At 34.8% G+C, this 13,274-nt stretch overlaps 1 protein-coding gene and 1 pseudogene across 1 annotated transcript in view; one reads left to right on the top strand and one right to left on the bottom strand.

Annotated features, from left to right (window-relative positions):
* Positions 1–1,449: 1,449 nt before the first annotated feature.
* LOC141423773 (small nucleolar RNA SNORA40) lies at positions 1,450–1,628 on the top strand (annotated as a pseudogene).
* Positions 1,629–2,166: 538 nt separating this feature from the next.
* The window catches only part of Prkci (protein kinase C iota), a 67,027-nt gene continuing 55,919 nt past the window's right edge, over positions 2,167–13,274 (bottom strand). The window contains exons 13-18 of the mRNA XM_074073802.1: positions 12,778–12,865; positions 11,629–11,754; positions 9,721–9,800; positions 8,374–8,463; positions 7,902–8,017; positions 2,167–4,404 (exon numbers count right to left, since the gene is read on the bottom strand). Of these exons, the coding sequence (XP_073929903.1) occupies positions 4,317–4,404; positions 7,902–8,017; positions 8,374–8,463; positions 9,721–9,800; positions 11,629–11,754; positions 12,778–12,865 (588 nt within the window). The 3' untranslated portion in view covers positions 2,167–4,316. The remainder of the gene's footprint in view (positions 4,405–7,901; positions 8,018–8,373; positions 8,464–9,720; positions 9,801–11,628; positions 11,755–12,777; positions 12,866–13,274) is intronic.

The following is a 13,274-nucleotide window of genomic DNA, read 5'->3' on the forward strand; positions in this document are numbered from 1 at the left end:
TGAGCTACCAGGATGGGCTCCTCACAGGATTGGGAGAGGGAGGAGAGGAAGGAAAGGAAGGGAAGAAGAGCAGGTGAGCATGAGTGACCGAAGATTTTTTAAATTGTGTATATATGAACTCAGAAAGCTTTGTGGCATATACTATAAATCTAAAAAATGCTTAACAGACCAATTAGAAAAGAAAGCACAATAAAATGTTTCATTAGTGAAGCTGATAATCTATCATGACTGTATATGTATTTTACTGCATTTACTTGGCTTTTATCAGTGGACTAGTTATTATGGAGATGAACACCTTTCTCAGTTTGTTCTCTATCTTGAGTATCAAGGGCAGAGTTTATTTTATTATTAGCTGTATTTAGCCTACCACTTAGTAAATCACAGTATATTTTGTAACAACAAACTGTGGATACAAACTACTTGGCTATCTAGGTCAAGCCCTAGAGCAGAGAATGAACCCAGGAAAAAAGATCATCAGATACCCAAATGACTCACTGCTGGGTGTTGTCCAGAAACCAAGCTGTTCAATTTCAAGGACTAGTGACTGGTTTTACCTTTCAGGGAGAAACTGGTTGTCCTAGTGACTAAATGCACTAATGCAAAATTCCTCTAAAGCTTTAAGAGAAATCTAAATTTATGATATGATACAGGGAGTTAGCGTGGACAACACTTCATTAATACTGCCTGTTTAAAATTAGGATTAAGAAAAGAAAAAAAGACAGGAGTGGTTTGAATATACTGTCCTTTGCTCTTTGATAAGAAAAAAAAGCCAGGCAGCAGTGGTTCACATCTGTAAGTCTACCAACTAGGGAGGCAGAGATCAGGATTGTGGTTTAAAACCAGCCTGAACAAGTAGTTTGAGACTATCTCAAAAATACCCAACAGAAAAAAGGGCTCACAGAGTGGCTCAAGTGGTAGAGTACCTGCCTAGCAAGCATGAGACCCTGAGTTCAAACGCTAGCACTGTCAAAAAAAAAAAAAAAGTAAAGGCTCTTTAAGATGCCATTTTCCTTGTGAAGGAAAGTTGTAAAGAGGACAGTACGGTGGGACACCAGGGCTACACTTACTTGTTCATATACGGACACTGGCTATTGAGAAAGAAGTTCTAGCCTTTTAGAATACAATAGGTCGCAGCAGAACACAATGTGGGAATAATGTGTTTGAATCTGCTTCAGTTTTACAGCCAATTAAAATGTTTCACGTTCAGCCGATTTACTAATTGTTTTCCAATAGAAGAAACAGAAAGCAAGTTAAAAATATGCTAAAGAATCTTTTAACCAACATGTAAATGTCTATGTTATAGCTTCAGAACTATCAAAGTGCTGTTTTAAGTGTAGCAAAAATTCCAAACTAAAAAAAATTTCCATTTTTTTCCTGAACAAATTTTGATATATTTTTGTCCTGACACAAATTTTTGACATGGTACATATTAAAAATGGTTCACTCCTTAGCACTTGTGTGTATTTTTGTTTAACTTGTGGACAAAGATTTATAGACAGGGGAAAAAACTAAATCCTCTTTTGCAACCCAGAACTCATGAAACATATATGCCTCTCAATAAATGTGAATGTATATAAACATTTGCTTTCAGATGTGTATTTTACTGCATACATATAAGAAGGTATATGATTTTAAAAAAAGGTCCACTCTTGATGGGTATTAAACATTTTATTTAAAGATTTTTAACGTATAAAAAAGTACACAAATACAGATTACACTGTAGTGATGAAGGCAGTATCTACATGACAAAAAATCAAAACAAAAAAATTTACAAAATAAATGTACCAGCACTGAACAAGCATAATACGTAATATTCAATCCTGGCTGCACATGCATAAAATGATCTGACCACATGCTTATGCAAAATAAATTATTTCTTAGAGACAAAATACCAATCATTCCGATGGTCCACCAACTTATCCCCCTGCTAAGTATTTTGAGAGAACTTTTATATAGTAAAAAAGAACTGGCATGGCACTTAAAAGACTGCAAAAAAAAAAAAAAATAGAACACAAAAACATATTTGTAATCCAATTTTGTATAAAATATACACAATAAATCTTATGTTTAAAAAAAGATTAAAAACAAGACTACCATTAATAATGGCTAAACCCCCATTACAGAAAATGCTCGTCACTTGTAGGTTACTGGTAGAAAAGTAATAGGTTTTGGTGGGGGTGGGGACAGGGAAGAGATCTAACTCATTCATTTAAAATTTGTTAAAAACGTGTGTAAGATTATAATTTATTGCTTAAATCTTAAAATGTTTTTATCACAAACAGTCTAATATTTAACCACAGGACAAAAGAAAAGAATCACCTGAAGAAAATGTTTTTCAAAATGTGGTCCAAAAGCTCAACAGAATTATAAGGTGGACCCAGTAATGTGCATTTTAAATAAACTTCCTAGGTAATTAGTCCACATTCTAAAATGTCCAACAGGAAACAGCACCACTTAAAAGCAAGATCATGAACATATTTCTCACACAAGATGTCAGAATTTTCTATAAGTTTATGACGTAAAGTAAATACTGCTTTTTGTTTAAAACAAGTTTCAGGTATTAAAAGAAACATATATGCCTCTCAATAAATGTGAATGTATATAAACATTTGCTTTCAGATGTGTGTTTTACTGCATTTATTTGGCTTTTATGTCTGGAGTTTTTCATTGCTTTCAGACTTAGTTATTTGAAGAAATGAGAATACACAATCACAAACTTTGGAAATTACATTTCTAATGAAATGTAGCATCAAAAAAAAAAAAGGAACTTACTAAATGCCTATGTAGATATTTTAAATCATTGTAAGTTTAAAACTAGATGGCTTCCCTAAAATTAAATTTTACTTAGATTGGACAACTGTAATTTATTTAGATAATCATTTTAAGTCCTTTGCATAAAAATAAACAGAATGATGCTATATTTGGTACCTTTTTAAGTAATAAAAATCACTAAACACTAGTATTAAAAATAACCTGAAGAACTCTTCAGGTAATCTTTCCCTGAAATATATTTTACTATGTGTTATATTTGTTACCATTAAATAAAAACTCAGTAAAGGAGCAGGAACTGTGAGGTTGTGAGGTGTGTGAGTACATGTGTTCTAAACATTTACTCATGTTTACTTTATTATTATTATTATTATTATTTCATTGAAGACTCTATAACTAGGGCTCAAAAGTATAGCTAATGTGGTTTTGGGGAGGAAACCAGAATAGTTAAGATATTATACTTAGAAGGTAACTTTTTTCCTATATACTAAATAATAAGGAAAACTATTATACATTCTGCCTCCACTGAGTAATAAGTTGGTAACAAGGGAGTGCCCCCTAATTTCAATCAAATCACAAAAAGCAACTGTAGGATTCACTCTCCAATAAGAAATAAATATTACCATTGCACTTTTATGTATTTTTTTCAGATTTCTGGGGTTTTTTTCCTTTCTACACGCTGAGCAATTCTTCACCCAACTGCATCCTGGGTCTTCTGAAGTACGTACATTAACACGTCAGCTAAACTTTTCACTAAAAAGATAAACTCAGAATCTACCTCCCTATTTAAAAAAAAAAGCAAATGACTCATGCCAGCTTTTAAAAATAGCTAATGTTTTGGAATCTGATTCTTAATAAAAACATGTCTATTTTTTAACTTGCGAAGAATTTGGGACTGGAGGCATGGCTCAAGTGACAGTGTACCTATCTAGAAAAGCACAAGCCCTGAGCTCAATACCAAGTACCAAAAAGAAGAAGAAGAATCTGTATCCCCCAATTCTAAGCAAGCAGTACCTTTTGTTACAAATTTAATAACTGTTGCTTTATAAATCAATAATGCAATTATCTAAGGCAATGGAAAATTTATAGGATTTTTAAACATAGGAACTCCAAAACCAACATGTAATATAAAAAATGTATACAACAGCTTGAATTAACCTTTTTATTCCAAAATTAAACCCTCACATGACTTAACACAAAGTAAGAAAAATTATGGGAGGATTATGATGCCATCCCACTATGTGCCCTAATGCAACAGAGATTTTCTTTTAAAAGCAGTGGTACTTCCTTTAAACAAAAAAGATAACTTCATTACTCAGCAATCAGTATAACTAAATTTTGACATGATTGTCTGGAAGCTAGTTTTAATTTCTTTTTTCACAGTTACACTTACATGTAATAATTGATTCCTATAGCTTATAATAGAGGATATTCAGTGTTTGGGTTTTTTGTAGTGGCACATATAAGAGTTAACTGTATCTAGGACGATAAGTTCACCCATGCATTAAATGGCAACATAAGCAGAATGCATAGTTGAAAAATGACGATCAGACACATTCTTCTGCAGACATCAAAAGAGGATTGATATATTCAAAACCTTCAAATTCAGACTGATCAATCTTCCTCACAATGTCACTGTTGAAAGAAAAATAAATTAATTTTCACCATAATCAAGATCCCTTTGACCTTTAATTGAAATGGTAAAACAAGATAAATAACAACAAAAAAATAGGGCTATTGTTATAAATTGTGGAGAAAAAAAATACAAGATCTTAGCTTAATCCCAAAACATATTCTAGAAGAATCAAGAAGAATATTGAGGGGGGAAAAAAAAAAAAAGGCAATCTTAGAGCCAAAAGGCTGTAATGGACTGGGAATTTAAAAGACACAAATTACGATGATGCCAGCAACTTTAATTTTTGATCTGAACAACATTCTTAATTAAGGTGAGCATCTAAATTAGCATTCAATTTAGTAGTCACCTCAACAGCCAAATGGAAGATGGTGAAGAGAAGGCCAGAAGAAGTTAGCCAAAAGGAAAAGGCAATACGAACAAGTACACTGAGAGACCTGGAATAAGGAGAGAACACCACAGGGAGACAATGGGTCACAGAGAGGGAAGACAATGGCATTGTTACACCAGGCTTCTAGTTTAATATACAGTAAGAGTAGTACTATTAAACATTTTAACAATAAATGTACATGCTGCACTGCAGAGCACAGTTACAGAGGGTACACCCTTTCCTTGAAGGAGGCAGGAGTAACATACACTGGAAAGCCATAAGAGAAAGCAAGTATCTGCTAAATTTCATACACAATAAGCTAAGTCCTGTTCTAACCACAGTGGTAAAGATGGGTGTTTTCCACTTGGAGAAATCAAGGCAGGCAGCATTCATTCTAAAAACACTTAATGAAATTATGAAAGACTGGGGTAGGTATGGAGAAAGGCAGGTAATTTCTCAGAGTTAGAACACAGGAATAGAAGGGTGTTAAGTGGTAGATGATGCTGGGAGGATGACTAGATCAAAGAAGCCAGTAATATACATTCTGAGGAATTTCACCTCAATCCATCAAAGATCTAGTTACATTTGAGGTGGCTCTGAAAGATGGGAAAGAAGATTTCAGTAGGGAAAAATGGAGGAATAGAGAGGCATGAGCAAGAAGAGGCAGATAGTGACACTGAAAGGAACGGTTAGTAATTGAGACTGATCAGAACACCATTTGTGTTATAGCAAGAGATATGGCTGGGAAGTCAGGCTGAAGGGGGTGGGCTTGAATGCTAGCCAAGAGAATACCAGTTATCTGACAGGCAATGCAGGAGTTAATGAAGGATTCTGATTAAAGGTGTTAAAGAATTGGAGTGACTTTTTGTGAGGTATACAGAATAGGCTGCATAGTAAAGTGTTGGAGTCAATTAGGAGGCTGTTAACACTCTTGGCATGATTTGAACAAGACCAGAACTACAGTTATAGCAATGAAATGAAAAGAAAAAGGCTCAAGTACAAATGATGAATAAAGGAAACATACACAAAGACTTGGCAACTGTAGGTATTAGATAATCTATTAAGGAAAAAAGAGGAGTCAATTACTGACATTTTGAATCTAAATGAAAGGACTACTTGGTGGTATAATGAATACACACAGGAAATAACACAGAACTGAGTGGTATCAATAGAAAAAGAGACCATAAAGGGCTATTACGTTGATTTTAGATGATCATATACTGAAGTATTTATCTGATGCACTAAAGAAGATATTAAACATATGGAAATGCTGTTCAGGAGAGTGATCACAGCAGAGTTAGATGCTTCTGAAACCACCATTTATTCGTCACAGGAATCTTGTAAGGCAGACAGTATGAAAAGAAATAGGCTCAGAGAAGTTAACAATTCATATCCAAGGTTACCCAGTTGGTAAGAGGTGGCATCGGGATTCAAACTCCTATCTTTTGATTAAATCCAGTGTTCTTTCAAATACACAATGCTGTCAGGAATAACAATTTGGTACAGATCTTTCTTCTAGTAGACAGTAAGCTTTCTATGAGATTGGACTATCCTGATGTCTTTGTCTAGTACTTAGCATAGTGCCTTTTGCTCAATAACAACTTGCCAATTTAGCTAGAAGTCATTTTTAAATAGCTAGTATCCACACTACAGGGCTGGTTAATCTCCAAGGTACAAATTGCATACAGCAAAGAGAAGGTTGCCATGAACAGAACCACCGGGCATCCTGGTCTCAAGAGGAAAGGGGAAAAAAAGATGACAGGTAATGGAGATGAAGGAAAATTAGGATGGGCAATGCTACCTAAGGGAAGGGCATGAATGCCAAATGCTTTATAGCTATCAGGGGAAACAAGGAATGACACACAAAAAAAAAATTGCCTTATAACTTAGAAATTAAGTCAACTTGACTTTCAAAAGTTGTAGGAGCAGGTTAAAATTTAAAGGGGTTAAAAATGTTCGCAAGACAATCAATGTTGGCCTATTTTAATGGAATTTGACAGAAAAACTATTGACTCATTCTTCTTTTACCAAGAGTATCCACTAACTATTTTTTAAAATGTCAAAAGATTAAAAGAAAATGAGGGAAAAAATGTGTTAGTGCAAAGAGGGGGTAAAGATTCAGGGGAAAAATATCAAAAAGACAAAAAAAAAAAAACCCAGCATTTTTATAGGGAAAGGGAAAGAAGCTAGAAAAAAATAAATCAAGGAAGGTAGAGCAATGAACTAAATGACAAAATGAAATCCCAGAGGAAACAAAGAAAACAGGTCTAGAAAACTGGGAGGGGCACCTCCTGCAAAGAGAGAGAGCCTCCAGAGTAGGGAACAAGAAAAAGGTTGCCAAGAGTTATAGAGCAATTCTTGGTGGCCTGGTGACTGCTGGAAAAGGAGCAAGCTCACACCAGAGAGGTCTCAATCCTTGCAGTCAAGTTAAGGCAAGGTTAATCCATTAAGAGCAATGGCAACAGGGGTAGGACTGAAGGCTTCTAAAAATTAGAGACCATTTGGAACAGCTGTTTGTGCTAAGAATTGAGATATAAATTAAGTGACTGCCAAACAGTAAGGGCCTCCTTAAAATTAGAGAGAATGGATCTACACTGATAGATAAATGGTAAAATATTCCCAAATTATGCTAAACTACACTTTTAAAGGATGCGACATAAACACAAAAATATTTCAGGTCACTGCTGGCTGGACTGGATGTGATGTCATTTTTAAAGGTAAAACTTAGAAACTCAAAGATGTTCATCATTGAAAGGGGAACAGTGCAGCACAGTAGAAAGAGAATAGGCCTTAGTCAGTAGGATCTGGGTTTGAATCCTGACTGTCACCTGACAGCTGTGTAACTTTGCTTAAACCTCTCTGAGCCTCGGTTTCCTCATCTGTAAAATGAAGATGACAATACCTAGTTTACAAGGTTATTGTGAGAATTAGGACAATGCATGGAAAGCAAAGCAGAAAAGAACAGCAGTTACAGCTATAATTTTTAACAGTATAATGGAGTCGAATATCCAGTATTAGAATGCTTATATAATTTAATACAGTCTGAAAATGAAACACTAAATAGCCACTAAAAATGGGGGGAGGGGTTCAAAGAACTTTAAAACTATTGCAATGTGTAGAATTACTTACTCATCATCTGGAGTGAGTTGGACAGGTTCATTAGTAAACTGAGAATCAAAGTTGTCCAAGCCAAATTCTCCAGAAATATTTGGTTTAAAGGGAGGTACCACCTGCTTTTGCTCCATCTAAAAAGACATATTGGATGACAGCTCAAGCCTGCATTCTTAGAAAAATTCCACCTCTACATTTCTCCTCTGCTTTCAGATGTTTTCCTAGGCTATAAGATTTTAAGAATGACAGATGTCATTTATAAATACAATGATTATCGGTATAAGCCTCAACAATATTATGACCTACTCTACTACATTAATACTCTAATTGTTTTGTTTTCAGAGTTTTTTTTTTTTAAAGTACTTTAGATAGCAGTTTTAAATTATTTAAGCTATGATGTACTACTTTTTCAACATTCTTTCAAAGACAATAAAATTTGGCTCAAGGTAATAATGGAACCTAATACAGAAAACAATAAAAATTTACATACCATATCCCAATCGACGTTTCGGAAGAATGGATGTCCCTGAATATCAGCAAATCCTGTTTGAGGATGACAACCCAATCGTTCCTTTGGGTCCTGTGGTAGAAATAAAAGTTTCAAGAACTTGATGAATGCCATGTTTTAAAATAGCTCACCTTTGTGACCTCTGTTTTTGTGCCTATTACATGATGGCTTTATTTCCGAAGCTAAGATGGTCCGTCGAACACTATACCCAAGTGCGTTAACTGAAGCTTGTGACAGATACGATTTCCTCATGGCTCTTTTTCCACTTACGCTACTAAAACAGAGACTCATTGCCACTTCCTGCTAAAGAGAAATGGGAGGAGAAAGAGAAGAGCAGCATCATTTGAGCAGCACCCAATCATTTCTCTGGCACTGCCAGTGTTGGTTAAAATGTGGAAACCTTAAAACTTTACCATAAGTTTACCAATTTTAAAGCACTATGCTCAATTACAGCAAAAAAGCATCATTTGTCTATGATAATGACACAACTGTTATCTGAGTCACTGGACTGAGAAGGAGCTTGTAACTTATAAGGTTTTGGCTTATTACTGTGAATTAGGACATGTTCCCATTTTCTTTCTGATAAAAGGCATCATTTCATTTCATGTTTAACACCTCTTACCTTCATGTGTCACTATGTGGAAGATGAGGTTTCAAGTTTAACTCTTTCCTCACATAAAGTAGTCATCTAAAATAAGCTTCAATTTCTGATTTCATTAAGACTCATCATTATCAACTTACATTAGAAAATAAATGTGTACCAACCTACTTTCTATACTGCATTCATTTAAAGTAGAATTTATGACTCCCCAAATCAGTCTTAAATCCTAAAACTCTTCTAGCTTACTAACTGCAACAAGCAACAATGATGTTCAGATTTTTAAGATATTTCATTTTTTCTGAATTTTATCTAATTACAGGGTTTTTGCAATAATAGTATGTAGAGAACACTACTGTCCAAGTGCTCAAAAAATACATTGTAAAGAACAGGTTCTATGGATAATGATGCAGAGAAAATAGAAAAACAGAGCTGAAAGTACAACTGTAGCTAACCCCCAACACTATATATGTATATACACACATTTTTTTTTTTTTTACATTAAAAGCAGTAATGCAGTACATAGCTGGGAGTAAATTATATTGGCAAAATGGAAAGGATAATTCACCTCAGGAGCTAATGCTGTCCATTGTTCTTTATTTAAGAGACATTCCAGACCTAACTGAAAATGTTAGATGTTTTGGAATTTTATGTTGCCTGAGCCTCTACTTACCAGCTTGACTTATATAAGTAGACACAAACAACAAAAGAGTTTTATACACAATTTATACCTTATTTAGAAAACTCTTCAGGACACTTGCAGCTTTTACAGACAGAGAACGTGGTATGCGAATTTGTTTTTCCAAAATAACTAAAAAGATAAAAAAATTATGGCATTATGTTTAATTTTAACATGGCTTTAATCTTTACATTTTTATTATGAAATATTTTAAGGCAGTCCAGTAGAAAAAATACTACATACACGACTAAGTGCCTCGTGTATTTTCCCAATCCTATCTTTCTCTCCTCCTTAGAGATAGCCTCTTATCTGAACACTGTATTTATTATTTACATGCATACTTTATTCTTTGACTACATTATTTCCTCACCTGTGAAACAGGAATAACATAAAATTTCTATTTTACATGAAATAGAGGCTTAAAAGAATTAACATTTACAAAATGCTTCCACATATAATACACAATTTTATTTTATTGAGTAATGAAATTATTCTCTGAAACTATTGCATCAATTTTCCCTCTCTCTCTTTTTTTTTTTTTTTTTTTTGTTGTTACTAGGTTTGAACTCAGGGCCTCATGCTTGCTAGGTAAGCACTCTGCCACTTGAGTCATGCCTCCAACCTTTTTCTCGCTTTATCTGTTTTTTGGACAGAGTCTTGTGGTTTTGCCTGAGTCAGGCTGGACTTCAATCTCCCTATTTATGCCTCCCAGCATACAGCTAGGATGACAGGCACACACCACTACACCTGGCTTATTAGTAGAGATGGAGTCTTAACTTTCTGCCCACTGGCCTCAAATTATAATCTTCCTGATCTTGGCCTCTTGAATAGCTGGGATTATACGCATGAGCCACTGCACTCAGCTACTGTATCAATTTTCATTCTCATTAGAAGTCTATGAGAGTTTCAGCTGCTTTATACTTTTACCACCACTGGTTATTATTAAACTAAAACTTTTGCCAGAAGTATGGATATGAAGAGGTAGTTCAATAGCATTTGAACATATATTCTCCTAATCACTGGTGAGGAAGAATGTCTTTCACAGACTCAGTAGCATTTCCTATTATATGAAATGCCTAGCCATACTGAGATGCCTTTAATTATTAAATACAGAATTTTATGGCAGTCGTCACGCTTCTTTGGATTATGTGGTAGAGGTCCCTGGCCTTGTCTGCTTGTTTCTGTTCTGTTCCATTCTAAGTATTCCCCATTATGCACCCCCACCACTTCTGATCCATCCTTCCTCACACTGTTTTTTTTACTTTTGGCAGCACTGGAGTTTGAACTCAGGACCTCAGGCTTGCTAAGCAGGCACTCATTGACTGAGCCATTCTGCCAATCCTTTTGTGTTTTGGGTATTTTCGAGATAGGGTCTTGAGAACTACTTGCCCGGGGCTGGCTTCAAACCCCAATCCTCCTGATCTTTGTCTCCTGAGTAGCTAGGATTACAGGCATGAGCCTCCACACCCAGACCCACACTATTCTTAAACTTAGGCACTCAGCCTCAGGGTTCATGTGTAAAGACTGTACTCTCTAGCTTACAATTCCCTCCTCCAATGCTGTTATGAGGCTTAAAAGAATGAGTATTTGTAAATGCTTGCATATATAACATACAATGTAAAGAAGCCTCTTCATTACGTTTTTCAGTATGAGAAGGAAACAGCAAATGGAACTGTTGACTACAGAAATAGGAAGAATGTATAGAAAAAGCCCTTATACAATAAGAGTATATTGCTCAAATTATTCTTTTTCTGTTCATAATTTTAGAACTGATTAATATTCACAATTTGCTGGGTGGAACTGGGGTTTGAATGCTTGTGTGCAAGCATTCTACCACTTAAGTCACATCCTCAGCTTATTCTCCTTTTTCATACTCAAAGTAATAATTTGAGTCACTCTAACTAATTTGTGTTCTAGAACAGATTACTCATAGAAAATCTCTAAAAATACTGCAAATTACCTTGGAAGAGATAATCTTCTGTGTTTTGATCAGGGTTATCAGAGCTCCCAACAATATCAAATGGAGACCTTCCTGCCATCATCTCAAACATTAGCACTCCAAGAGCCCACCAGTCAACACTGAAACCTTCAGGAAGAAATTTTAAAGGAATAAATCATCCACTTTACATACCTGGAAGTCAGTAACTGGAATTCATTTTATCACATAATGAGAAAATAAACAATAAAAAAGTAAACTCTAAATGGATCACAACTACTATTTATTGTAGGCACTGAGAATTACAGAAATATTTCACTTATCAACAAGCATAGGCACCTAAAAGATAATGCTAGAATACAAGATTATGGAAAATGAAATCTAACTTTTTCTCCAAATACAGCTGTAATTTCAGACTCATGTCAATACCTACTATTGTGCTTTGAGGTTATAATTAAATTATATCTGAGAATAAACTCCTTTGATCTGAAACTTGGTCCTTTTTTTACCTTATTAAAGACTACTGAATTCACCTTGACAGCAGTATTCAGAAGTACCACATTCTTCTTTATATCTGCTGAAATCAGAGGACCAGAACCCAAGGAGTCAAATGCTTTCTTAAGATAAAATAAATGTATTTCCTGGTGCCTGACAAGTAGCCAAGTTTCCCACCATCTTTTAGATTCCTGTAGGAAATATCCAGGAATTTTGAACAAACATCTAGAGCTCATGACTCTGGAGTTACACAGCTGATGGTTTGAATTCCTACTCTATTGCTTTTTAACTGTTATGACCTTGGCATATTATTTAAACTTTCTGTACATCACTTTCCTCATCTGTAAGATGGGAATCAACAGTGTTTACCTGGAAGGTTGGTGAGCGGGTTAACTTAGCTAATATAAACTACTGAGAATAGTGCTTACCACTCTTTAGTGTTTGTCTCTAAAAAAATGCAATTCAAGTATGTACCCTAAAGACCTCCAATGTCCTACTGTTTCTGATTTCAGAGTTTGGGGTCTTCATGTAGGTTTTAAAAGGACCAAAAATGTTTATATTAATAAGATCAATATTAAAATGCTATGGTGTACCGTAGTAAAATACTACCATGTACTTATGCAATTGGCACATTAAACCACCCCTCCAGCAATAGCTAAAATACCACATATTTATTACCATAATCTTCTCCTCTTAAAATTTCAGGAGCAATGTAATTAGGAGTCCCACAGAAAGTACTGGTTGTATCTCCAGGTCGTAAACCTTCCTTTTATAAAGATAAAAAAAAAAAGAAAGAAAGAAAAAGTAAGGTATAAAATTGTTTTCAGTTCACCTCTTTTTATCTATGACATAAATTCATCATCTATAGGCGATTCATTGAGCTTAAACAATGTATCACTAGGATAACTGCCTTCATTATTAACATCATGTGTTGCTACCAAGTAGCACGAAGAAAACTTGTTCCCATTAGATGTTGCTAAAAAGTTCAATTAAGGTAAAACTGCATTTAAGATAATTTATGGCTGTTAAAATTTAATACAAAAATTTAAATTATTTGAATAAAATGAATCATATTTCATGAAAAAAAAGCACATTCAGTGAGGGGGGAATACTGAGGTTTGAACTCGGGGTCTTGAGCTTGCTAGGCAGGTGCTCTATTACTTGAGCCACACCTC

Source organism: Castor canadensis, chromosome 5 (genome assembly GCF_047511655.1).
Source record: "Castor canadensis chromosome 5, mCasCan1.hap1v2, whole genome shotgun sequence".
In the NCBI taxonomy this organism is placed as follows: Eukaryota; Metazoa; Chordata; class Mammalia; order Rodentia; family Castoridae; genus Castor; species Castor canadensis.